This window comes from Eleginops maclovinus, chromosome 6 (genome assembly GCF_036324505.1).
Source record: "Eleginops maclovinus isolate JMC-PN-2008 ecotype Puerto Natales chromosome 6, JC_Emac_rtc_rv5, whole genome shotgun sequence".
Classification (NCBI taxonomy): domain Eukaryota; kingdom Metazoa; phylum Chordata; class Actinopteri; order Perciformes; family Eleginopidae; genus Eleginops; species Eleginops maclovinus.
In genome coordinates this window covers 17971175-17996027 of record NC_086354.1, presented here as the reverse complement: position 1 = coordinate 17996027, position 24853 = coordinate 17971175, and the positions used below count along the sequence as shown (strand labels likewise).

Below are 24853 nucleotides of genomic sequence, written 5' to 3'. Positions count from 1 at the left end.
TTGCACATTTGTCCCGTATCAGTACTGCACAGACTTTGAGCCTGCACTAAAATAGCATGTATGCTGTTCAGTGCAGCATGAAAACTGCTAGAGAAGTCAAGCTCATTTCACATTATTAAACCACATTTAAATATTCATTGTTTTCTCAGCTGTCTCTACATAATCCCTCGACATTTGCTCCTTTTTGTACTACAATCTGTAAACACAAACATGTGAAATCATCCTACACGACCAGCTCTGTCACCGTGTCATCCTGGCAAATCAAGCTCCAGGGTTACTTTAATTTGTACTACTGTATTGGTTGCAACCCCCATAAACAATGTGATTAAGCTCACAAATGCATAAGTGCTTTCATGGTGGTAGCTGCTGCTGACACTGGAGTAATGCATCGCGACGCAGCATCTCCTCAATCACTCATTAGTGATCATTACGTTCCTCTCACAGAGGTGTTGTTGAATGAATGTCATCAGCAGGGCAAGGACAGCCTATGATAGTTTGCATGACATTCTCACAACAACCAGTCTCTCATGGATGGATGGTCTGTTAGAAATCATACTGAAGAGATGTTGCCGCTGGAAAGATGACGCCCGAGCCCCCCGCGGGATCGAACTGAGATCTGAGTGATACTCCGCTTGGCTGGGGTGAGATGATTTTTATTGTGACATTTTCTCAGCCATCGCCGCAGCTCCGTCTGGACCTGCACACAAATTCATATGTGCAGAGCTCAGGCACTGTGACAGATAACCTAGTAACACAAACTTGAACAAAGGTATGGTATGGAAAAAAATGGTGTCTGTCCTACGATAAGTGTTTGCAGGACTTGTGTATCAGAAAACCCTGACATATTTTCACTTACCTCTCCATTCATGAAACAGTAAAGAAGTGCCACCACAAAACCCTGCAAGACAGAATTAATAGTCACTGTTTTAAAATAATATTTTAACATTTCACTTCAGACAAATGTCCTATGTCATATACACAACAACTTAAGCAACACAAAAAATGATGTGCTGAATGCTTACATATCGCCAAAAACAAAACATTGATTGAAGCATGAAAATAACCCGCAAGTTAAAGGTAATTTATTCAAGATTATAACAAATTCAAATCCTAATAGAGATGTCAAAGTAAGAGCTGTTAATGGCACAGCTTACTGGGACACTTAAATAGTACAGAGCCATTGTTAGTGTTATTAGTAAGACCTTTTCCCTACTACAAGTCAACATATCTGCTGCAAAAAAGAACCCACAGTAGACTGAGAGCATCTTCATTCATCTTTGGAAACATTTCTTATGATTTTCCTAATATGGTTTTTAATAGTTCTTGTCCCGCCACCTTTCTATTGTTTTGTACCTGAAAGGACCCCAGACCCAGCTCGATGTAAAGTCTGGCTGCCACTCCAGTGTTTTCTGGCAGGAAGGCAAAAACTGTGTAGTGCATCCCAAACAGAGGGATGAGGAACAGCGTGGATTTAGCCAGCCTCCTGAGGGAAACCAACAACAGAGGAATGAGATAAAGAAGAGAGACATCCGTCCTGGTAATGTAAAGTCACAATCTGGGTCTAATCCGTGTTAAAGGTCCTGAAAACACATTTCAGCTTACTCTGAGCCCTGGCTCCTTCCTGAACACATAATCTTTTGGCTATTTCATGACAAATGTTTGTAATTACAGCTTTATCATTGCTCTTTTTAAGTATTTTGAAGCGGGTGTGGCTCGTGAAAAAGTCACATATTCCCCTACACCATCAAGATTCAACACATTTTAATCATAATGTGAGGACACCGGTAGATTTTCCTGGCTAATGTTTAATCAAATTTGATGTCTGATGAAGCAGAGTTTTTGCTCTGCAGTTTTCAAGCTTTATCTCTTGATTAACAATAACTCACAACGTTGCTTTTTAATCAGAATTTGAGGTTTGCTTGTTAATATTTTATGTCGAAGAGAAAACAAGAAGATTCAAAAGTTTTCAGAAGCTTTAAAGTAAGATGCACAATCTGAACAACAAACACATGAATATTTATTTCAAATGGCTCTTCACAGCTTGGAACAGTCCCCTGTATCGGTGTCAATCTAATCAGCGCTATGGTTTAAAATGCCAGAATCTATTATGTCGGCAAGTTTCAACAAAGGTTGTGCCAATGTGGCAGATATCTCATTTTAATTAAACAAACTGACCTTTAAAACAACAACGTCATCAGTGAAAATGTCAAAATACAACACCCTGAATCATTGTGCTCAAATCAGATCAGCGATGTCTGAAAATCATGTAAATGTTATGTTTATTACGAGGACATTACAATACTGCACCAACTTGCTATGGGTGAACCTCTCCGCTACATCCCAAAATCACAAACACTTATTAGGACTCCTTTCTCTGATACCAACGCTGATTCAAAAGATATTCTATCAAAGACCAATCAACAGTTAATCTAACCCCAACAGATCCAAGGCTGTCACAAGGACGTGAAAACAGTCTTCTGAATATAAATAACACAACCTTCTGATTAGAAATAACATCAACGATTTGGCTGCTGAAAGATTCAAGATTCTTTTCTGTTTTTAAGTCGGATTCTTTTCAGGCCTGTAATGGGATAGTGTTAGTCTTGTGTCACACCTGGAGGATTTGTGCCTCCGGGATCATGTCAGAGATCTGTCCAAACTAAATTGAAGTTTGTAAAACTGTGATGAAGCTTTAGAAGGCGTGAAAATATTCATTGAACTGGTGGAACCATCCTGTCGCACAGCAATAAAGGAGACATCTATTTCTAGTATCCGATGCTATTTTTATGTGCTGCTCTCATTGTAAATTAATTCAGCTGGGCTGGAAAGTGAACCAACTAAATGTCAAAAGAAAGGAAGGATTAACTCAGGTAGGATCTCTGGGCTGCAGTAGTACATTCATTGACGCAGCATTTTCACTCCTAAAACAGTGAGGATGATATCCGGGGATTTTATCGATTTGATCTCCTTTCCTTACTCTTAGTAAACTCTTAAAATAAACTGCAATCTATTTTTGACATATCAGTTTCTTACTCCCAGTGAACATTTGCTTCATAACACTTTATCTCCTAATGCATCGTATGGGAAAAGGAAGGTCTGCGAATCTCATTTAACTAAATTCTCATTGGACTGAAAGCTTACAAGTTGCAAAGGAAACAATATTTATTTTTTTACATTTTGTGTGTGTGTGAACTTGGTTTTAGTCCATACACCTATTCTTGCAAGGCGATCGCTTGCAGACAGGCATCAGAGAAAAAGGGAAATTTGCAGTCTTTATAAAATTCCAATTAAAGATTGCATCCCTTTTGGTCCCTTTGTGTTTTTCACGTTTAAAAAAATGAACTTTTTAATCTCAATTTGGTTCTCATAAGACATTACTTTATCAAAATCTGGATAAGCAACACAATAGACCACCTCTCTAAACGCTCTAAAATGTTTTATTGTTATATGAAACTAGTCATACATCTGATTGCAGTTTCTGTATTTCAAATTCCTTATCCTTTTACTTCATAAATACTTAAATGCATGAGAAAACTGGAGGTGGATTAAAATAAAAGACACAGCTTTTTGTTCGTGCAGACCTCTATAGTCCTGCATGCATTAACTGATGGGCATCAGCTGCTGCCTTCATCCCACACAATCTGCAGCCTATTCATCAGCTGTTAAGATGTTTCTCCGCAGCAGGTGGCCATTGTAATCAGGTGATTTATATAATGCTCTGCTTGCTGCCACAGGTGGCTCTATCCTCCCGTTTACCTTTTTTGTAGGAGGAGACATTCTCCTGGCAGAATTATTTTTGCTGCTCCGATTAGTGTTTTTCTTTTACCAAATCCAACCATTTAAAATATGAATCGTTATGAGGCTCAGTAGTGTCAGTAAGTCTTGACTCACATAAAGTGTCCGGTCTCATTGTTTCCGACCATTGCTGAAGATTTAAGCTTTTGGACCAGGATCCGGATCACGTTGATGAAGATGACTATGTTGATCTGGTGGAGAAACATGCAATGTGATACACAATTATCACAAGAATCACTTTGTTTAGTCAGCTAGCAACATTAAAGAGTCAAAGAGACAAAGTCTTTTGCACCAACTCATACGACTAGCTTCATATTAGGTTGCTAGCTTTCCAGAGCTGAAAAAAAAATCGGCCAGCAAATGTTAAGTGAAGTAAAAGATTCCTCGTTTTGAAAATCGCCCACTAGTCACAATTAATTAGCAGCAAGAACAGTCTCACTGCTCTCCACTCACCAGCAGCGACGCTGTAATTGGTCCTTTAATTATCCACCAAATACCAACATTGTCTGTGTCGTCCCAGCACCTGAAATAAAAAATGTAAATAAGATCACACTCAAGTCAAAGTGCTCTAGAAGAATTACTGCTGTTTAACATACAAAGTTATCATAGCAGCAAAATTATCAGAAAATAATGTTGTGTGATAAGTCATACCCTCTGTCATCATAGAAGAATCTGGTCAACACCCAGAGTATCAGAACTGTTGAAGGCACCCCTGCAACATAAGAAATGAGAATAAATTATTAATACATTGTTTATGTGTCAAGAAAAATGAATCTGAACAACGCCCAAGCCCCGTGTCACATGTGTACTTCATATTTTATTAAAACACCGATCAGCATATAAGGCATTGTGTAATAAATACATCCGTCTCCCACTTGCATCTACATTTGGACAGGAGGGAAAGATAGAGGAAACTGGAAAGAAGGTGATAAAACATATCAAAGACACTCTGGATACTGAGTGGGCTCCACTTCAAACACACGCTTGCTTCCTTGTCAGTTTATAAAAACACAGATACAAGACAGACATATTTCACTCCAGATTTTCCTTAAACAGGTTCATGGTTGTACCAGTTTTGGATGTGTTTATTCAATTGGTTTATATTGTTGAATGGAGAGTATGGTGTGCATTATCGTAACTATAACAACTGTTTTTTTTACAAAGAGCGCATTGGAGCTCCCAACGGGGGTCATTATGTTAGTAGGCTGTTCCTAAAGATCCTCAGCTCTATATTTGCTTGTTTTGTGAGGAGGCACAGACCTTTTCTATATAGTCCAATTATAACACATAACAAGAATATGTCTAAAAACTGAGTATTTATATTTAACCACATTACTAACTTGTGAAATCTATAACTACAATACATCTTCTTGTTTATTTTTTGCAGTCCAGAGGCCCCCTTTACCTTTCATTGAAACATATACATCAAACCAAGTCAAAATAAAATTGGGTTTAGCGACTACCTCCTTTTTAAAATTGAGTTTTTAGTATCTATTATTTATTTTAGTATACAACTTCACATTTTTCTACTTATTTTAAAGGTTGTATAGGTTTTAACTTATATTATTTAACAGTTTTATTAGCGACATTTCCTTTTAAGTTGGTCTTTTAATCTTTTAATAAATAACCTCTATTATAATCATCATTTAGTTTACATTGTATTATTTTATTGTGTATACATGTTTACTTTATAGGTTTTTTATACTTTGCTTTATCGATTCATATCGTCTTTTGTCTTCCTTTATTATTTCGAAAGGGATCATTATCTGTTTAACTGTTATTATTATTATCATTCCTTTAACCTCCTAGTGTGGTGTTAAAACACCAGTTTGTGTTGTTCTGCTGCATGCTTTTTTAAGTGTTAGAAACATCTGATCTGAGGGGAATTTCTTGTTGTTGATTTTAATTTAAGATGGGTGCCCTTTTGCAAAGCACCTTGAGCTGCACCTGCTGTATGAAAAGTGCTACATAAATAAAGCTTTATCATTATTACTTATAATAGTCTGGCATGCTGCAATTTAATAATCTGGCTGGTTTGTGTATCAAACCCAACCCAAACAAGTGTTCGATAAAAAGTTTACCCGAAGAACAACCCAGACTCTCATTGTCTGTGTGGTCCGTCCCACCTGGATTACCACAGATAAAAGTGTTTTAAAGACCATTCAAATCAAATAAATGATAAAATATGGTTTTGTTGTGCTTATAAATCTACTTTAAACCCGTCTTTCAATAACATAGGATAGTATTAAATAAATATTTCTTCTTAAGCACCAAAATTAAACTAAACACAATAGGAGTATCTATGTGTTAAATTTAGGAGCATTGGACCCTAGAAGATGCCCCAAAAAGCACAGCATACCCTTCAGAAAAGTTTGTTTTGCCCACTGGTTTGCTTAAAAGTTTTTTTTAAAACCTGGATAGAAAATAAACATATGCTGCTGTTTCTCCCATTCACTGCATCAGCAGCCCGCTAGACCACAGACTCTGTAACATTTATAGGAACACTTGCGAGTACAGGCTTGAGCAGGTAACCAAATAGAAACAGGAAACAACAAAGACAATTGGAAATAGGAAGACAATGGAAATGAGCAACACAGAAGGGAAAGCACTCTAAACATCCGTAGAGAGCTTAGTCAGGCAAGAGATAAGGGAGAGAACAAAGGGAGAGCCAAGAAAACACAAGCGAGCACCACAGCAGTCTCAGGAACCGCCATTGTGTATATACATCGTTGCCAGCTTTTGGGACTGAATTACTGTCTGGAAATGCAATACCAACCTTCTAAATGTGATTATATTGTGTTATAACAAGACAAAGATGACGGGAAACCCTTTCACTATCATTCAATGTACTGAAATACAGCAATACTACAATCTACAGGCACAGGAATGACCAGCTGAATATACCTATAGTCTGCAATTGTGTCTAATTATCTTCACAAAGACTGCTCATATATCATCACAGCAAGTCTCGCTCTGTCACTGCAAAACGTTTTATGTCTTATCTGACCGCAGGCCGCGTTAAAAACCAGTGTCATTCAAACATTGCCACGTATTCTCTACAAGCTGGATGAATCGTGTCAGTTATCAAATTTAAGCAGTCAGTTATCAAGTGGAAGTTAACATTTACGGACCATTTAGATACACTCCGACTCCAGGATAACCCCAAAAAGCATAATAGGGCCTCTTTAACACTTTTGCATTTGATTGAGCAAGTGGAAAGTCTTCATGGGTTTGTGAAACAACTTTTAAATGGTGTGTTTATATCCAACCAATATTTCATTTCATTCATAGGCTTGCCCATCCTCTGATGCCTCCCCAGTCATCTCTACTCACCCCATCCAATCAGGATGTACCACCAGAAGTACTTCCTCTGAGAGACGAAAGTCAGTGCCAGCAAGGTCTGGAGATACATGCCCTCCACCAACAACCAGAAGTAATTGGCGAGGATACTGAACTGGAAGAAAGCCACGGCTGACTTGCACGCTGTCTAAAAAGGACAGAAAAAAAACACTAGTGCTGGACTTGTCATTTTTTAACAAAACAGCCGTAAAGTATTGCAGTAGTTTAAATATATAGCAGAAGAGGCATTATTGCAGTTTTATCCTGTAGAAATATATTACATCTATCACATTTTCAGATTCTATAATAATATCACAAATAGGTTAAAATTATTTTATCAGGTGTTGTTTTTTCCAAAATATCTACTTTTCATGACTTAAGATAAGAAACTGATATTTTTATTTGTTTGTGTGTTATGTTTTGTATGTTCAAATAAAAAATAATTAATTTAATATATCTCTAAATAAAAAAAATACCAAATGTGGGAATTTGTGGTTTTCAGTTGTGTGGTTGTAGTTTATGATTTGAGAAGCTGTGATTAGGGTTTTAAAAAGGGGTATATCTTCTGCAAAATAAATATATATTTTTGGCAAGCTTGCAAATCATTGCAAACACTGTCCCAAAACTTTGAATCTTTTTAAAGAGTCAACATTTTTATTACAAGAACTGAAATGTTTTGCAACATTTTGAAATTCTTGTGGAGCAAGTGACTGTAAAAGCACAAAACGATGCCGCTTGTTCTTTCTGTTTTGATTCTGTGTTCTGTGTCCTATCAGGATCAGGGAGGCTGTTGGGTGTTGGCTGTTGTTCCATTCACAAAAGCAATCTAAGAAAGCAAAGTTCAGGCCATTATTGTGCATTTTCTTTCATAAAATAAATTATTTTTGGATTAAAATGTCCTTCAACGAAACACTGTCTCACCTTTCTTAAGAGACAAATACATACAATGCTGGTGAGAGTACTCGTGGTTATCGATTGATATGTAACAACGTTCTATGGTTTCACACAAAAAGCTATTTTCATTACATTTTGTGTTTGAAATGTGGATTCCTAGTTTTTGTTTTTTGATGTCATTGGGAAAGTGATCCATTTGTAGCAACGCAAAGTAGGAATGTGGAAAAATGTAGTCCCTACCAGCATACCTACAGGCCGCATGAATGGCTTTTCCATTACAAAGAACACAATGAAACACACTAGAAAATGAACAAATTAAATAATGATAAAGCAATTACACAAGGGTACAGCTTAGCCCCTAACATTATATTATCCACAGCATCAAAACAGAAACGTACCTGCTGTTATTTTGTGTTTAAACTAGGTATATGCTAAAATAATTCATCAATCTTGTTGATTAATGAATGGATGTGTCTGAGGAATGACAGCTGCCCTTCATCACGTCTCCTCCCCTTTTTCTCTCCTCTTTTCATTGTCAATCATACAGCAGATGTGGGAATCTGCCTTGTAAGGAGAACATTATTGACTGATTACTCCGCTTACCGTGGACACAGAGCAGTGGTCCAGGGTCTCATCGGCAAACAGCACAGTGTCTTTAATGAAAACAGCGCTGGCTCTCAGGACGAAGGAGGAGAACAGGTTGACGTGGATGTAGTTCCTGGTGCAGCGAAACTTCCTGAAAGAAGCACTTCCATAAATAGTACAAGATCCCCAAGCCTCTTCATAACAATGGTTTTCCCGGGTCTTTTATTACAATCAATCATCAGAATATCTGGATATATGTGTGTGCATCCTGGTTGTTGATCCTTTTTATAACCCTTATTATTATTTGTGTGTGTCTGGGACAGGGTGTGCTTACCTGAAGGCTGTGAACACCACTATGGCTGTGATGAGGGAGACGAGTGAGGTGGCGTAGCCCACTGTGTAAACACGTCTGAACGTAGAGAGGTAAGTTGTCTGCAAAGAGGGACACAGAGAGTGTGAGTAACGGTTGTCAAATTGAATGAATGTGAGAGGACTTGATGAATTAAATATCACACAAAATCTCTTTAACAGTGGATCTCTACTAGTGAAAAGTAAATGGGAACATTAACTCAATGTTTTAGTTAACTCAAATGTTGAGGCAATTGAACTTTACTTATACACATTGACTTTAGACTACAATTAAGTAGGTTGAATGGCATGACAAAAACCACAACGTGTGTGTGTGTGTACCTCAGTTTCAGGTTCGCTGTCGTCACTGAAAGCACACGCATCGTTGTAGGGTGGATACATTTCTGACCAGCCGTCCTCCGTACAGTTCCTGAAAACATACCCTGATGTGGAAGCAGACAGCAGGGTGACAGTATTTCAACCACTGCAGATATTTTCAGCACAGCATCAGAATAAGGTTTATTACCATATGCCAGATTATTCATAGACAAGGAATGTGTCTGGTGCAATGACAATAATACAGGAAACATTGTATTGTGAAGCTTTCCACTTCACAATACATCATACAATTGATTCAATATCCTCAATGTATTTGTTATTATTCAAGTTCTCTTTGATCTTTGCTGTGGCTTCATTTTGTGCTGAACATTAACATTTTGGAACATGAAGTTGTAAATCAACTGTGCTTTGAAATGCTTCGGAAAATGGGGCAAATGCAGTGACATTTAGGAGGATGTAAAGGCCAGACGAAAGGATGAATAGAGTTTGGGGGCTTGGGAAAATGGGGGATATTTCATTTATTGATTTTACTACACTTAACTATTATAAAGCTACTGTTTCAAAATCAAAGGATATAGTCATTAATTTAAAACACTCTCAAAGAATGTAGCATTATCAGAGCCTATATTCTGAATTTATGAACAACACTTTGTCAAAGCAACTGTTTGCATCTTCACCCATGATTGCTACAGTCAGAAAAATGTCAATGGGACAAAAAGTTGTACTTAAAATGTCCAAAAGGAAGCAGGCTTAGAAACCAACTAAGTAATGTTCTCTGTCTGTTTATCAGTCCCCTCCTTTCAGCATAACACCCACACATGTGCCATAAAGCCCCTTTAAAGTTCATGACTCTTAAACAGTGAACGATTGCCAATAGATACATAAAAAATAGAGGGGGGAAAATAAAAAAGAGTGTCATTATGAGCCCTTGCTGCGCCACGAAGGAAAGATGTTTAAGACTCTGGTCTTTCCAGGCGATTGACTCGGCACAATGCATGGTTTGTCAGGCATCATAAAAAGCGTTACCATTTATAGAACAGCATATGCTCTTGTTAATAACTTTAAATGTATATTACAAGGAATCCCTGTGAAAGACTGCTTTGAACACCAATCAAAGCTGCATATGTCCCAAATACTGTACAACTGACATTGCAAAACGCCACTGGGAAACAGCATCTCAAAAACAAACCAGAAAAAGATGATCTTATCTCATTTGAGTTTAAGAAGTGAGTAAGACAGAAGTATCTCATATTGTAAATGACACTCTGTAAGCTACAATGCTATAGAAAGTTGTCATTCTGGTACACATTCTGACACCTACACATGACATTTGCTGTCTTTTCTCTCAATTATCGCATTCAGTCATAAAACATTTGGTGCTTTCATGTTCAAGTCTACTGACATTTCAGTTCAGGTTAACGTCCAAGTGGAAATTGCAGGTGTCGTAGGATAGGTTGTCAGCTGGATAGTTCCCTGCACTGCTGGGTTTGAGGTAATCTAAATGTGTGTGCCACAGATAGCACATGTGGGCTTTAGCAGAACTGTTTGAACAAAGAAACACAGAAATGTATGGCAGAGGGGTTTGCTTTTTCCTTTGAGCAAACAGGAACTAATGCTGCCAACTGCACCACTGAGATCAAATGCTCTGGTCTGTTTGCGTGATTTGCACGCCAGATCATAATGAGCAATGATTTCCACTGAGGTAGGAAGGGAAAGAGCATTATCCCATAATGATCCTGACCTTACAATCCTCTCAAGACTACAGAGTACAACAAGTCCCACAATTCTGTCTTTACAAAGCCTGTGCTTCCTTTAGATGGAGGATCACTGGATTAAAACGTACTTACAGTATGACATAACTCTTCATTAGTTTGTCTGTTATAAAAACAATATTGAGTCTAAATATAAAACATCTTAATTTTGCTTTACTTGTGACTGGATAATGGTAACTTCTGAATATGTCTCTCTTGTCATCATCAGTACCATTTCTCTGGAAAGTCCTCCAAAAGCCCAAGAGGAGGTCATAATGTGACATAATGTGAACCCTGCAGACAAGATTGCATGTCGCTTCTTCTGCCAGAAACTCCCAGGGTAAATATATATAAATATTCTTGCCAACAAACATTTATGAATAATTCATACTGTACTCCTTCACTGGAGCGACTTCTGCCTGCATTAATTCTTCAGATTATACAGCACAGATTTAATAACTGAGCATGCAACAACAGAGAGCTTCCACATTACCTTCTGTATTTAAACTGCTCAGTTGAGTGCATGTCTAATTGAGTTACAGTTTTATATGTTTATTAAGATTGGAATTATCAAAACCAACCTTGGCTGCTGGAAAAATGTTGGAAAACCTCAGAGCACGACACGTTGACTACCTGCCCGACCTCAGCTCTCGGCCAGCAGCCGATCTCGTCCCACTCTGTGTTACATCCTAAACACAGACAGAGGGAGCAGCAAGGTCAGTCAATTATAATAAATACAAATTGTGATGAACTGTAGTGAGGCAAATCAAATCTGTCATTTAAAAATAATACAAATATAAAAGGAAATAATACCAATGCTAATATAAGATAAAAGCAAACATATTATAATTGATTATTATTGATTATTATTATTATTATTATTATTATTATTATTATTATTATTATTATTATTAATAATAATAATAATAATAATTAAAGCTGCAAGCAGCGATGAGCGGGTCTGAGACGCTGGCAGGATGTTGTCACAACGTCGACATGTGTCGCGCAGGTGTTTTCCAGAGTCACTCGTTAGAAAAGGGGGGAAGTTTCAGGCCGATCGGACGAAATTCATGGGGGTTACATCATTAACACAAACATGATCTGTCGCCATGGCAACGGCATATGATGACATCCCATAATACTCCTAGATGTGTTAAGGGCTGCATCAATATCAAACATGTTACGTTTTGGGCCATTTGGAACATGTTACCTGGAACTATGAGAAAACGTTGTAGCCATGGCAACGGCATACGATGACATCCCATAATTAACATACAGCTGTTCAGGGCCGGACCAGTAACCATTATCAGCAGTCTGGTGCCGTTTAGACGATTTTCCATTGAGTTAAGATGACACCGTGTTTGATGGCGAGCATTGCGTTCCCATGGCAACGGCATACGATGACACTCCATAATTAACATAGAGCTGTTCAGGGGCGGACCATTAACCATTATCTGAGGTCTGGTGGCGTTCGGATGATTTCCATTGACTTACAATGACAACGTGTTTTATGGCGAGCATTGCGGTTTCCATGGCAACGGCCGACCGTGAGATCGCAGATTCTGCTTACAGCTGTTGAGGCATGGACCAGTGACACACAGGCAAAGATTGGAGGTCGATCGGATCGTGTCCATTGGAGTTACAGCGGCATCGTGTTTTATGGCGAGGGATGCGTTGGCGATGGCAACGCCACATTTTGTAACGTAAATTTTGACGTAGAGCTGTTCAGGGCAGCAGTGTTAACCATCATGTGGCGTTTGGTGACTTTCTGAGCATGTCAGTTGGAGTTATGACATCATCGTGTTCCATGGCGAGGGGTCGGACCAATTTCAATAATGTTCGTGCAGCGCCCATGTCACTTATAATACCCGCGGGCGACCCTACTGTCATGATATCGGACACTTTTACTGTGCTTTTGCCCCTTGTTTTCCCTGTTTTGTGCGGCCTTTGGTCGCGAACGACCAATTTCAATAGGGTCTTCGACGGCCTCTGGTCTCAGACCCTAATAATAATAATAAACAATGTACATTTGAGTATGAAACTGCCTGTTAGAATTAGTAGAAAAAAATAAAGAAATAACAATTTATTTGATTAAAAACTCACATATGGTTGCTTCTGTTTTTAAAATCGTTATTTCATACTGCATGAATAAGCATGTGTGCATGTGTTTATAACACATACAATACAAGCACTGTACATATGTGCCTTTGAAGATCAGGTACTGAAAAGGACATCACAGCTGAGAAACACATTACTTTTTAAATGTGTCAGTGTCTGTTACCGACATCCCCACACAAAATATCTTCAGTAGTCCATGTGATTTTGTTCAGACAGACAGACCGTCTGAAAAGTTAAAAACCTGACACTCAACTCAGGCAATGTTTGGATGGAGCTGCTTTGAGGGATCAAAAAAGAGACAGGGCGAGGCCACTGGCTCACAGACGGTTGCAAGAACCTAAAAATGGGCCGGATGCAATACCCGTCATCGCATTTTGCATATCTTTATATGCCTTCAGTGATAGCTCTTCTCCAACTACAACTACAAACGTTTAACTTGATTTAATTGTCTAGAAAAATGTATTATGGATCAATTGTTATTCTGATAACCTTTAAGTTATTCGTCTGTCTTTCACTCAGCAACCTTTCCCATTTATAGCAGCCTTGAGGAAATGTTATCACTAATGTATTTAGTTAAATAATTCTGATATGTATCGACTGCATTTGCATAATTTATTGTGTTAGGCTTCCTGTCAGTCTTAAGTCGTCACTTTAATGATCAGTTGAGTATAGTTCCTTCTGCTAGACTGAAATTGTCACACACATTTCTTCAGGAGACTACAATTCTCTTGGTGCCACTGCGCTCCGTCTCCACTGCCCGGACTGTTAAAATGTTGTGTTTTGTTGTGTATGGAAAGCAATGTTGGTCTGTTACGTCCACCACCTTGGTCCCTGGCCAGACACTTGACAACTATTGGTCATTATGATGTTTTGTACAGAGATCAGATGATTAATCCTAATGACTGTTGTGGTTTAGAGTGAAATGTCTCATCAGCTAATGGATCGTTCACCATGAGAATTGTTTTAGATTTGAATTTCTTGCTCAGGATGAATTAGAAAATCCTGAATAACACAACATTGTAGCTCCTACAGTAGTGTTTAGAAAGGATTGTTGTGATGTAGCTACGTAGTTGGCATTAGCATAGAGCACAAACAACTGTTCAAAGCTGTTAGCATTACTACTAGACATGTATTGTTTTTGATTTCTGTAATGCCAGTGCACTCCAGGACAACCTCTGGATTATCAAAGTAATGAGGTGATGAAAATAGTATTTCCATCTTATGATAAGAAGCAGCCAGTTTATGCATTCACATAAGCGGCTTAAAAAGACACTTCCCTTATAGTATGGAAACAGTATCGTGTGCATGTAAATTGAACCAAATACGAGTGAGGAAAAGAGGATTTAGTTGTGTTTATGCATCAGTCAATTGTCAGAGCTTCCTACAGGGTTCCTGTCATGCTCTACGAATTCGAAAAGGTCATGAAAAAGAATGATGAGACTCCCTGCTGTTACACTTATGAGAATAGGCAGGAAAATGTTCAGCCCACCTCAGAGACCTTAATCAGGACAAATCCGCCCACACACTACAGAGAGTACAGTACACCTGACCTGACTTTGTGGTTAAATATGTATTTGCCCTGTCGTATAGCTAAGCGGGTAGAGCAGGCGGCCATATACTGGGGTTTGATGCTCATGCGGTGGACCCAGGTTTGAATCAAGAGTCCCTTTGCCGCGCGTCTTCCCATCTGTCTCCCCGTTTCTGAACCGCACTATATTAAAGGCACTGGTTGCCCAAAAAATTCTTAAAAAAAAAAAAAAGAAGCATTCTCATGTAATCCAAAAACAGTTACTTTTCTGAGAATTTAAAACGTAAATGGTGATTTTACATATGGTGCATATGTGAAATCACACACATGATGTGTTCAGAAGCTGATCCCAGCAGAGTGCAGGTGACTTTAGCCATCCAATGTGGCTGCTAACATTTTTATAAGGCATAGCCATGACTTTAAGGCTGCAATCATGGTTCGCTGAATATCCATTTTCTCTCTACCGTGTTTTTTATTAGTACAAATCCAGTGGATCTAATCCATTATCCACTCCTTCCCCTGGGTCTCTCTATCTCATAAAAAAAAACAATCACTTGCATTCAATGAGATGGTCTTACGAATATGAGGTCACCACTAACATAACTCTATGCAGCAAGAGTGTGCAATTACTCGCGACAGACCTTAGAGTATTGTGCTTTACGTCAACATTTCCTGTAGCTGCCAGGCGGAGTCAGACTGATATTCCCGAAGCCGAGGATCAAGGACTTAAAAAGCACTACAGATCTCATGTCTGTCTTTTCATTGAGTGTTTTCTCAATGAGTGTGTCTCAGGGGTTTGTACCGTGAACACAGCAGGTGACTTAAGCACACTACAAAACACACCATAACTTTTAACTTTACGCTGCTTTATTTAGAGAACTTATTGTTCTTGAATAATATAGTAGCATGCTTTTTCTAACTGAGCTCACCCAGGACTTCAATAAAAATTGTGTAAAAGTGAATAATAAACTGTATTTGTTTAAAAAAGATATATATATATGTTATTCCTGCAAAACACAATGCAAAAAATCCTGTATGCATATCCTCCTAAAGGTTTAATGTCACAGCTATAAGCTTTATTTGAATTGTAAATCGTTGCACTTTAGATTTTAGCATACCTTTAAAGATGTCTATTGTACTTTTTATGAAAACGCATCCAGTATTGTTTATTTATTTTATTTTTTACTATCCACTTATATGGTGATATTTCTAGATGATGCTTTTATTGTTAGCAGTTGTAAATGTTTTTATTGGACCCATAACGTTTATATGCTGTGTTTTGATGATTAACCCAGTTGTGCAATCAAAGGTAAACTCCTGCCGAAAATCGAAAAAAGGGGATAAACCATGGCTTCAGTCTGAACAAGATTTTTTTTGACAAAATGTATTTCTGCTTGTTCCACTTTGTCTCAAAAAACAACATGTAGGCTATTTCATATGTTAGAAAGCAAATAGTTTGACTGTGTTCCTGAGCAGTGCACTTTACCACAGAAGACATTTTAGTGAAGACAAACCTGGGGCTCTGTATATCTTCTAAGAACTTTTGGACATGTTATAGAAGGAAAAGCAGGTACGTGATCCGTCAGTCAGTTCCTGGTCATTTCAACTGTGCTTCTCTTGGTATTAGAAGGCAAAAATATCTGCTGTGAAAAAGGTTAATCCCTTTCATCATGAGAGGGCTTACTTTAAACTATTGCTGTGGCCACACAATATGCCTGCTAAATATAAAGATGCATTTTTTTCCTCTCTCTGTTTGTGGGCTCCCACCCACACTAAGCCCACCTCCTGTCAAGTGCATCTTGTTAAAATCCATTGTGGATCAGATTATTAAAATTGGCAGCAAAGTACAGGCTTGGAAATAAAGGATGTGGTTGCAAGGTAGAAAATGCAGTATGTTGGTGTTTGAAGAGTGAATACATGTTTTGTATGGTATGGTAGGTAATTGGTATCAAGAATTAAGAGATTTTACTCTCCTGTGTTTTTTTATACCAGAAATTGGATGTTGCTGTCTAAATTTCAGATTCGGTGTGAGGGGAAACACCTTCTTAAGTATACTGATATGGGAGGAATCATCTTCAGGGTTTAATCCTATAGAATTGTATGGCATCTTTTCAAGAGATAAAACAGCTTCTGAATTGTATGTCTGTTTTCATGACAGAGAGGGGCACTTTGGTGGATAGAACCATCAAAGCCAAACAGCAGTGCTATTTGTGAAGAGCCAGCTGCAATGTAATAGCACTAAATGAGAGGAAAGAAACCTGATTTTGAAAGATGATCTGGCATTATAGAAGACTACAAAACAGCAGAGGAAGTTGTAGCTTTATGAAAATGGTCTGATGTAAAGGTGGCCAAGGAATTGGGCCAAAGTGTGACACCCAAAAAGCTCCATAACGTACTGTAATTTTGCAGCATTTCAGTTGACACCCAAAGCCCACCCACACAGCATGCTCCACATATACCGGATCCGTAGTGAGGCTACAGTGTCAATTATGCAAACGTGATACATTTTGCATTCATGGAGAGATGATAATTGTTAAGAACAACGATTGCAGTATGCAAAAAAATAAATGTTTGGGGCTTTTTGAAACGCAGCCCTTGGTGTTCAGTTTTGGAACGATACCTCCTGATTTTTCAACCTCCTTTACATGAACCATTCAGAAATAATGTCAGAAGCTAGTTTTTCGATTATCTACAATTTAGACTGAATCGAAATGCTAATTTAGCATCGACTCTGCCAGAAATGAAGAAGAATATGTGGGTCTGTTGAGTTCCTTTGGTCATATGTCATTACAAAATGCATTAAAAATCCATGACATATCCACAAGCGTGGGCCCTACCTTGTGATGGATGCAATTTAGCCAATGTTCGCATGCTAACATGGTCAACTGAGACATGGTCACCAGTATACCTGCTTACCATATGTGTGCTGGAGTGAAAAAGAGTGCTGGTTTGAAGCATGCTCATGTTAGCAGCTTTCCAGAGCTGCTAGCATAGCTGAAGACACAAGCCTTTTGTGCAGGTCAGCTTTTTTGCAGTGTGTCTGATCAAAAGTTTATATCTAGGTTGATGGCTTCAAGCTGTTTGTTGAATTGCTCTTATACGGATAAGATTGTTCATAAGTGCGAACAAAAGTTTCACTGTCTGTCAAGTGGTGGAATAATATTCACACAAGAGAGTTCCTGCACTCAGATGTTTGAATTCAGGTCTCTTGATTTGAGTCATGCAGACACTGAGAGTGAAGTGACATGTTGCTGATTATGAAAATATTTCATTTATAGCCTGAGCTGAGGAAGAAAACAAAGAAAGAGGCTCCATTACAAAAAGAAAAAGCATTTGTCTTAAATCATGCTCGCTACAATTGATAGTGCAGCAAAAACCATGAATTATACAAACGTACACTGTTGAACTTCAACTGACATCTTTGTGTGCTTAAATAAAGGGGGACTCTTGAACTATTAGTGGAAACCATAATGTAAGGGAATCTGTCAGAGTACTTGCACTTACACTCACATCAATAGGTTGATGACTAGTAATACCAATTTCCTTTCACAACGACAAAAGGTTGTCCATCCCACTGGGGAGGGCTCTATTCTTGGGTCTTTATCCACAAGCAGCTCGATAGTAGGCATGCATTTAGCCACTTAAGTGCCCCTCCCCCCTTTTAGGATCAACTATGAGTGATTGCTCCCACAGCGAGAGGAAAATAATTTAAATACATTTTTCTTTTAATGACTAAAGAGAGATTTCATTGCTTTACAGATATTATCTAGTATGCATTTGTGTGTAATTTTGCCAGAAAGAATATCCTTTTATACATTTAATACCACTTTTGAACAACTTTACCTTCAATCTCTTTTTAAAAATAATTATCAAAGTTTAAGGAAAATTTGGATCAAACCATCCAATGGTTTACTTCAAAACAAAAGAGCCAACCTCATGGTGGGCAATAGATTAAAGTCAAAGATTACAATGATTAATCCTCTTCCCTAAATGTCATGGCTAACAGTTATTGAGTAATGTCAGTCTGGACCAGTGTGCTGGACAAAACAACCATCAATTCAACATTTTTAGAGACACACTTTGGTTTGCTAAAGATTTCAAAGATTTGCTGGTCCAGGATTCTCAAACATGAGGCTTTTATGTCGCAGTGACCTCCCTTTTTTCGAAATGTTTTGACCTTTAATGCATTTTAAGCTTAATTGAGAAATTGTTCAACATGCTTCTTGATAGGTCTTTCAACAAAGAACTATACTTGAAACCATATATATCAAAGGAGGACAAAAGGATGGTATGTGGCCAAAGGCAGCACATTTCAGAGCAATATGCATGAGGTTTAGTTGAGCACATTACTACCGGGAGTCATTATTTCACAAAGGTGAAATTTCACCCCAGCATGACTCTCTCAGGCTCTGCATGATTACATATCACCTGCATGGCCGGCATCACACTGATGGACGCCCAAACACTCCTATTCCGACAGTGAAATTCATCCGCAGAGAGTTATCTGCGTAATGAGCAGTGGATGACGATGTTGCGTTCACAGTCATCACAGGTAATTAAGATCAAATTAGTCTGGAAATGTTAGAGTTCATCACTCTTGCGGAGGAGTGTTTCCAGAGTGTTGTTGTTCTGGGACAATTTCTGATGAAGAGGAGAATAGCAGGGCTTCAGTGAAGCAGCCTGATATGGAGACATGGAGTGCAGCCCTCTGGGAGACGCCATGTTCATTAGTATACTGCAAGTCAAATTGGAAGGACAACGAGGTGAAACCTCACCAGGACGAACAACAGGTGTCAGAGTAGGTATTATAGCAGTATGATGGATATTACAGGGTGTAATCACATCTGCACACCTTACAGATTTCAGTCAAGCTTCTTTTTGAGACACCCGACAGGTAGAAGAAGCTTTCAGGTCAATTACTTTAAAATAAAAGATAGATCTGAAGTACTAGCAAAATCTAAGAAGTAAAATGTGCAAAATGTCTTCTGCCAGTGTTGTGTTATTACATTATTTCAGTACTTGTTCAACTTAGATACAGTAATATTCACACAGTTTTAAAAGCTGTTAAATAAAGAATGTGTTATATTTTGATTTATTAGTCAAATATTGTCATCGGAGGAACTATAACTAGAGCTGTGAACTTAATGGAGGGGGGAAAAAGCATAAAGGATTTCCCCAAAATGTAGCAGAGCTTTAAAATATAGGCCTACACACAACTGACAATACTATACTGAACAGATACCTCAAACATTTTGTGCTAGTCGACTTCATTTCCTATTGTGTCTTTTTATATGCAACAAGTCATCTCTGCTGCTATTTCTACTGCAGTTAAAGTTAACATTTCACCACCCACTATTCCACCTCCAATACACTGGCACTGCATTTATAACTTTGCTAATGCCATAAATATTTATATAAACACAGATTTATAATCTTTTTATGGTTTCTTTGGGTGAGTATTAATATTAAAATATAGCCAACTAAAAGCATAAAGTTTAAGTATTTAGCATTATGCAGAATGTGTGTTATTTGAAAAGATGTGTTCAAGTGCTGTATATTTTATCACTTCTGAATTGTGTATTTTAATGAGTAGCCCATTTTAAGATGTGTATTCAGTATACTGTGTAATATCATATATTTTGTTTTATGTAAAAAAAATACCTCTTGTGTGTTGCCAGATAAAGTAATTGAGTAAAAAGTAAAACAATTCCTTTCTGAGATGGGGTTGAGTAGAATAGGCTATGGCGTAGCACAGACTGAAGTACTTTTTTTAAATTAAGTACAGTGATTCAGTAAATGTTCTTAGTGACCTTGCAAAACTGGGTAGTCCACAATGATAAAAACATCAAATACAATTGTAATTGAATTGTTATTTGCTCACAAAGCCAACAAAGTCAATCTAACAACTAACTGTCATCCCACAGAAAGTTTAACCCACATAATTCTCCTTCCTAAAAGTTGATGATATGATGCTTTCAGATCATCTCAAAAAATCTCTTCCTTTTCAACTTTAGCCCACATCCCTGTCTATTAAAACCCCCTCGCAGTTCAGGCTCTCTCTCGGAGCATCACACATGAACCCACCGCTTTGGTCGGTCTGGTTCTGTGCTTCGCTCCTCCTCGTCTGGCTGCAAACCTCCCGAGCCCTCAGGTGTTGGGAGATGATGGCGCAGTCCGGATGAATTGCTTCAGCCTGAAAATACCAGACAAATTAATGTATGAGATATAGCCTCAGGCGGACATGCAACACAGGTCGATGCTCTTTGCTTGTTGCTGAGTGGGTGCAGCGTTGGAGCTAAAACATCGGAAACGCTCTATTAAAGAAGTACACAATGAAAAGACACACCTATAAATAACTTGCTATTTGTTTCACTTGTGCATGTTTATGTTTAAAGAAATGTGTTTTAACATGTCGCCTACTGTTATGAAATCCTATCAGAAGCATTTCTAAAATTGCATTACAAATGAATTGTCTTTTAGTTGACATTATGCCACCAACATAGAAATAATCCAAGCACCTTCTTATCAATTTGCAAACCCATGCACAAACCTTTATAGGACAGCATGTGGACCCCCTTTTCCTTTCATTTCTGTGTTTTCCCTGTTTAGTTGTTCGCTTTGATCAATACCAAGACAGGTGGTGATGGATGCAGGTCGTGAGCCTTGACGTTGATCAACACTAATTACCGCCTGCGGCTTAATGAGGACATTTGCTGTTCAATAGTGTGTGTGTGTGTGTGTGTGTGTGTGTGTGTGTGTGTGTGTGTGTGTGTGTGTGTGTGTGTGTGTGTGTGTGTGTGTGTGTGTGTGTGTGTGTGTGTGTGTGTGTGTGTGTGTGTGTGTGTGTGTGTGCTCCAAAGAGCCGGAAAAGGACAGAGGATAATACCGGTGATAGCAATGCAATCAATGTGTCATTAGCTTTTAATTAAGTAGATTGTTCCTCATTAGCAGGTTAAAGTCACTTTTAAAGTCACCTCAACCTTAATTATATTACTTTTCTGCCAAATCTCAAGAATGTATTAAAGAATAAAGACTCACCATAGGCTTGTTCCACAGATGAAGATAAAAGATGAGTAGTATAATTTTGTCCCGTGGTCCCGTCAGCGCCTTGCAACACATTTCCATTGTCTTATCTGTCTTCTTTATGTCTCTCATCGAAGGATTCTAATGCTGTCGCAAATCCAGGTTAGTTGTTTCTTCGGAGCCTTTTAAACACTTGCTTCTTCGTTATAGACTGGGTGTAGAAATGTAGGCTACCCTGTCAACCCTTAAAATAGATGAATCCCCATGTTCCCCTGCGTGCTGCAAACTTGCAAGTGAAGAGCTGCTGCCTCACATCTGCTCTCTCTGTCCCTCCTCTCTCTCCTCTCTCTCTCTCTCTCTCTCCCTCTCTCTATTCTCTCTCAGGTGAATGAAATACCATTCATTCACAGAGATGGCAGTAAGGACCCCAGATAAAGCCAACAGCCAATGATCTGATTTCAAGTCATAAATGTATATTACTGTCTGTTTTAGCCTTTGTTTGTATTCTCCCTGCATGTGTTCCTGTTTACAGAGGATATAGTGTTAGTTGTTAGGATTATAAACAGTTTGAAAGTGCTTGAAGGTAATATTTTAGATGAAAGCGTCTACTAAATAAATCCAACGGAATAATACAGTGGTTACATTAATGTGTTTTTACTTTAAGTAGAATTGCAGCTCTCTAACAAAAGCATTGACTTTTTAATTCAGCCTAAAGGTATACAAGTAGTAACAGCAAAACATACTCAAAGTATTAAAGTAAAATGAGACTACTTTTTGGCTGGATTATTACCTTTCAAGAAAGTTATATTGTAAGATGCTACCATACTACTGGAAATGCTACGGATGCTATGAAACATATAGTTTATGACATTTAAACTTGTCGAGGAATTAGTGGTATAAGTTAATATAAAATTGATATTACTCAGAGTAAGGTATCATCTAAAATTGTACTTAAGTACACTATACTATACTTACAATAGCAATGCAATCAATGTGTCATTAGCTTTTAATTAAGTAGATTGTTCCTCATTAGCAGGTTAAAATCACTACAATAGCCCCCTAACCCCTAACCCTAACTTGTCGAGGAATTAGTGGTATAAGTTAATATAAAATTGATATTACTCAGAGTAAGGTATCATCTAAAATTGTACTTAAGTACACTATAGCCTACTATACTTACAGTATATACTGTATACTTATATATTCCACCACTGCATGAATCATTTTTGTACTGTGCTTAAAATATCAACAGTGAATAAATAAGCTACAGCATCAAATAATTCTGATGCTTGGTGTGCATTTTAACTTCATGTATTTCAATATAGCAATGTGGGACTTTTACTTGTAATTGAGAATATTTCATTAGTTGTATACTTTCAACTGAAGGGTTTGAGTACTTCTTCCACGACAGACTGCTATAGATGGTGCCTGTCAAAAAGCTAGAACACCGCCCAGGGCAAAATGTGTCACTTCCTTGGGGCCCAAAACAAAGAGGATGTGGTCACAAAATGGAGCGAGTTAGGTCATGACTAAAGGGAGGTTGTGTCTGCATGATCTTCTATCTGCACAACAACCTATCCTAACCATTCAGGATCTATGCCCAACCTCAATCATCAAGGCAAATTATTTTTATAAAGTATATTTATTCTGTTCCACTGGAGCTTGTGTATTTCCAGTGATGTACAAAAAGGCCATGTAAGGCTGTTTGCAGGTGTGAATGTGGAACAAAATGAAATCTTTCCCTACAGAATAGCATTCAACCTTCAAATACTTCTCTGGAGGTAGTGCATGTAGTGATTAATTTGCATTAACCTTTTAGTTTAGCTTACCTCCTCACAAAGAATGCAATTTAGTGTGTCCCTCAGCGTGAAACATGGTATCCCACTGGCTTAAAAAATAATTAAAAACAAACCTCTTGCAGACTTTTATCATGTTATAATCATCACCGTAGAATTGAGCTTCCCACAAAGGTAATCCTAAACCACAGGTTGACAAAAGGTTTGTATACCTAGAACACCTTCTGGTTAATGGCTTATTTAACAAACGCATGGTTGTTTACATATAAACCAAGCTCTGTGTTGCCTGTTTGAGTACTCCTCTCAATTTTGTGGAGAGGATGTTATATGAAGTCAAAACAACTGTGTTTATCCCCACAAGAGCTCATGGAGCCTATTCAAGCTTTTGTTTACACAGATGTAATCAGTGATTGTAACTATAGGGCTGCCAGTAACAATTATTTTTCACTATTGATTAATGTACTATTGTATACCTATAGTGACGTCTTAAAATGTCTCTTTTTGTTCAACCAATTGTCCAAAACGTAGAAGAGATGAAGTTCCATTGCATTAAAGACAACATAGATCCAAATAGCTTCTGTTTTTATTTATTTATTATTTTGGGTTCGGTCATTTAGCACTTAGTTCAGTAATGGTTATTTATTTTTTGCATCTCTTAGTTTTAGTTTTTTAACCTATTTTTAGTTGCTTTATTTCACATCTCCCTTTAGTAATTTGGCATCTCTTTGTTTCCATTTCGTGCCTTGTTTCAAGCAAGATCAGTGCTAGTCTTCTCCCTCATACATTCTTGATTTTTCTTATTTTCCTTCATTGTCAGTGCTGCAGGACAAATTCATTGTTAAAAAGAGGAATGTCACCCAATATAAAAATAAATCATGTATTATTCTTGAGGCTGAGACACAGGTTAGGCACTTGAGTGTAAAAGTGTTTCCTAAAAAACCCTAAATGGAAAAGAAAACCATTCATATTTGATGTTGGGGGTATACAATGTGTCTCTTCTTCATGTACAAATGAAACACTCACATTGTTCTACTATTAAATGTGCTGTGTGTCGGTTCTGTCTGACAAGTTATGTTCAAATTCCGGGTCATACCTGTTAGCAGTGCTGGAAAATGAAATTAATTTGGTTTGTCAGCTCAGTTTAGCATCTGAACACTCCACAAAGTGAGCGCCTCATCGTCAGTGGAGCAAACTCTAATTTTACAGCCCGAAGACTTTGACCTTTGGTATTGAGTCAGACAAACTTATATCAAAGGATTTTAGGCAATATTTGAACAAATATGTGCACTGTAATGTGTGGAGATAGTTTTGCCCTCAAGGGGTTCCCAAAATAGATC

At 37.9% G+C, this 24853-nt stretch overlaps 1 protein-coding gene across 1 annotated transcript; it reads right to left on the bottom strand.

The window, feature by feature from the left end:
* Nucleotides 1-75: 75 nt before the first annotated feature.
* On the bottom strand, nt 76-21986 carry ghrhra (growth hormone releasing hormone receptor a). The gene is made up of 13 exons (XM_063886491.1): nt 21736-21986; nt 20782-20890; nt 11633-11740; nt 9304-9404; nt 8948-9045; nt 8632-8764; nt 7129-7282; nt 4447-4507; nt 4249-4318; nt 3892-3986; nt 1354-1483; nt 857-898; nt 76-697 (listed from the first exon to the last, which is right to left on the bottom strand). The coding sequence occupies exons 1-13, from the start codon at nt 21850-21852 to the stop codon at nt 551-553; spliced, it is 1365 nt and encodes a 454-aa protein (XP_063742561.1). The 5' UTR covers nt 21853-21986; the 3' UTR covers nt 76-550.
* Between the last annotated feature and the right edge of the window lie 2867 nt (nt 21987-24853).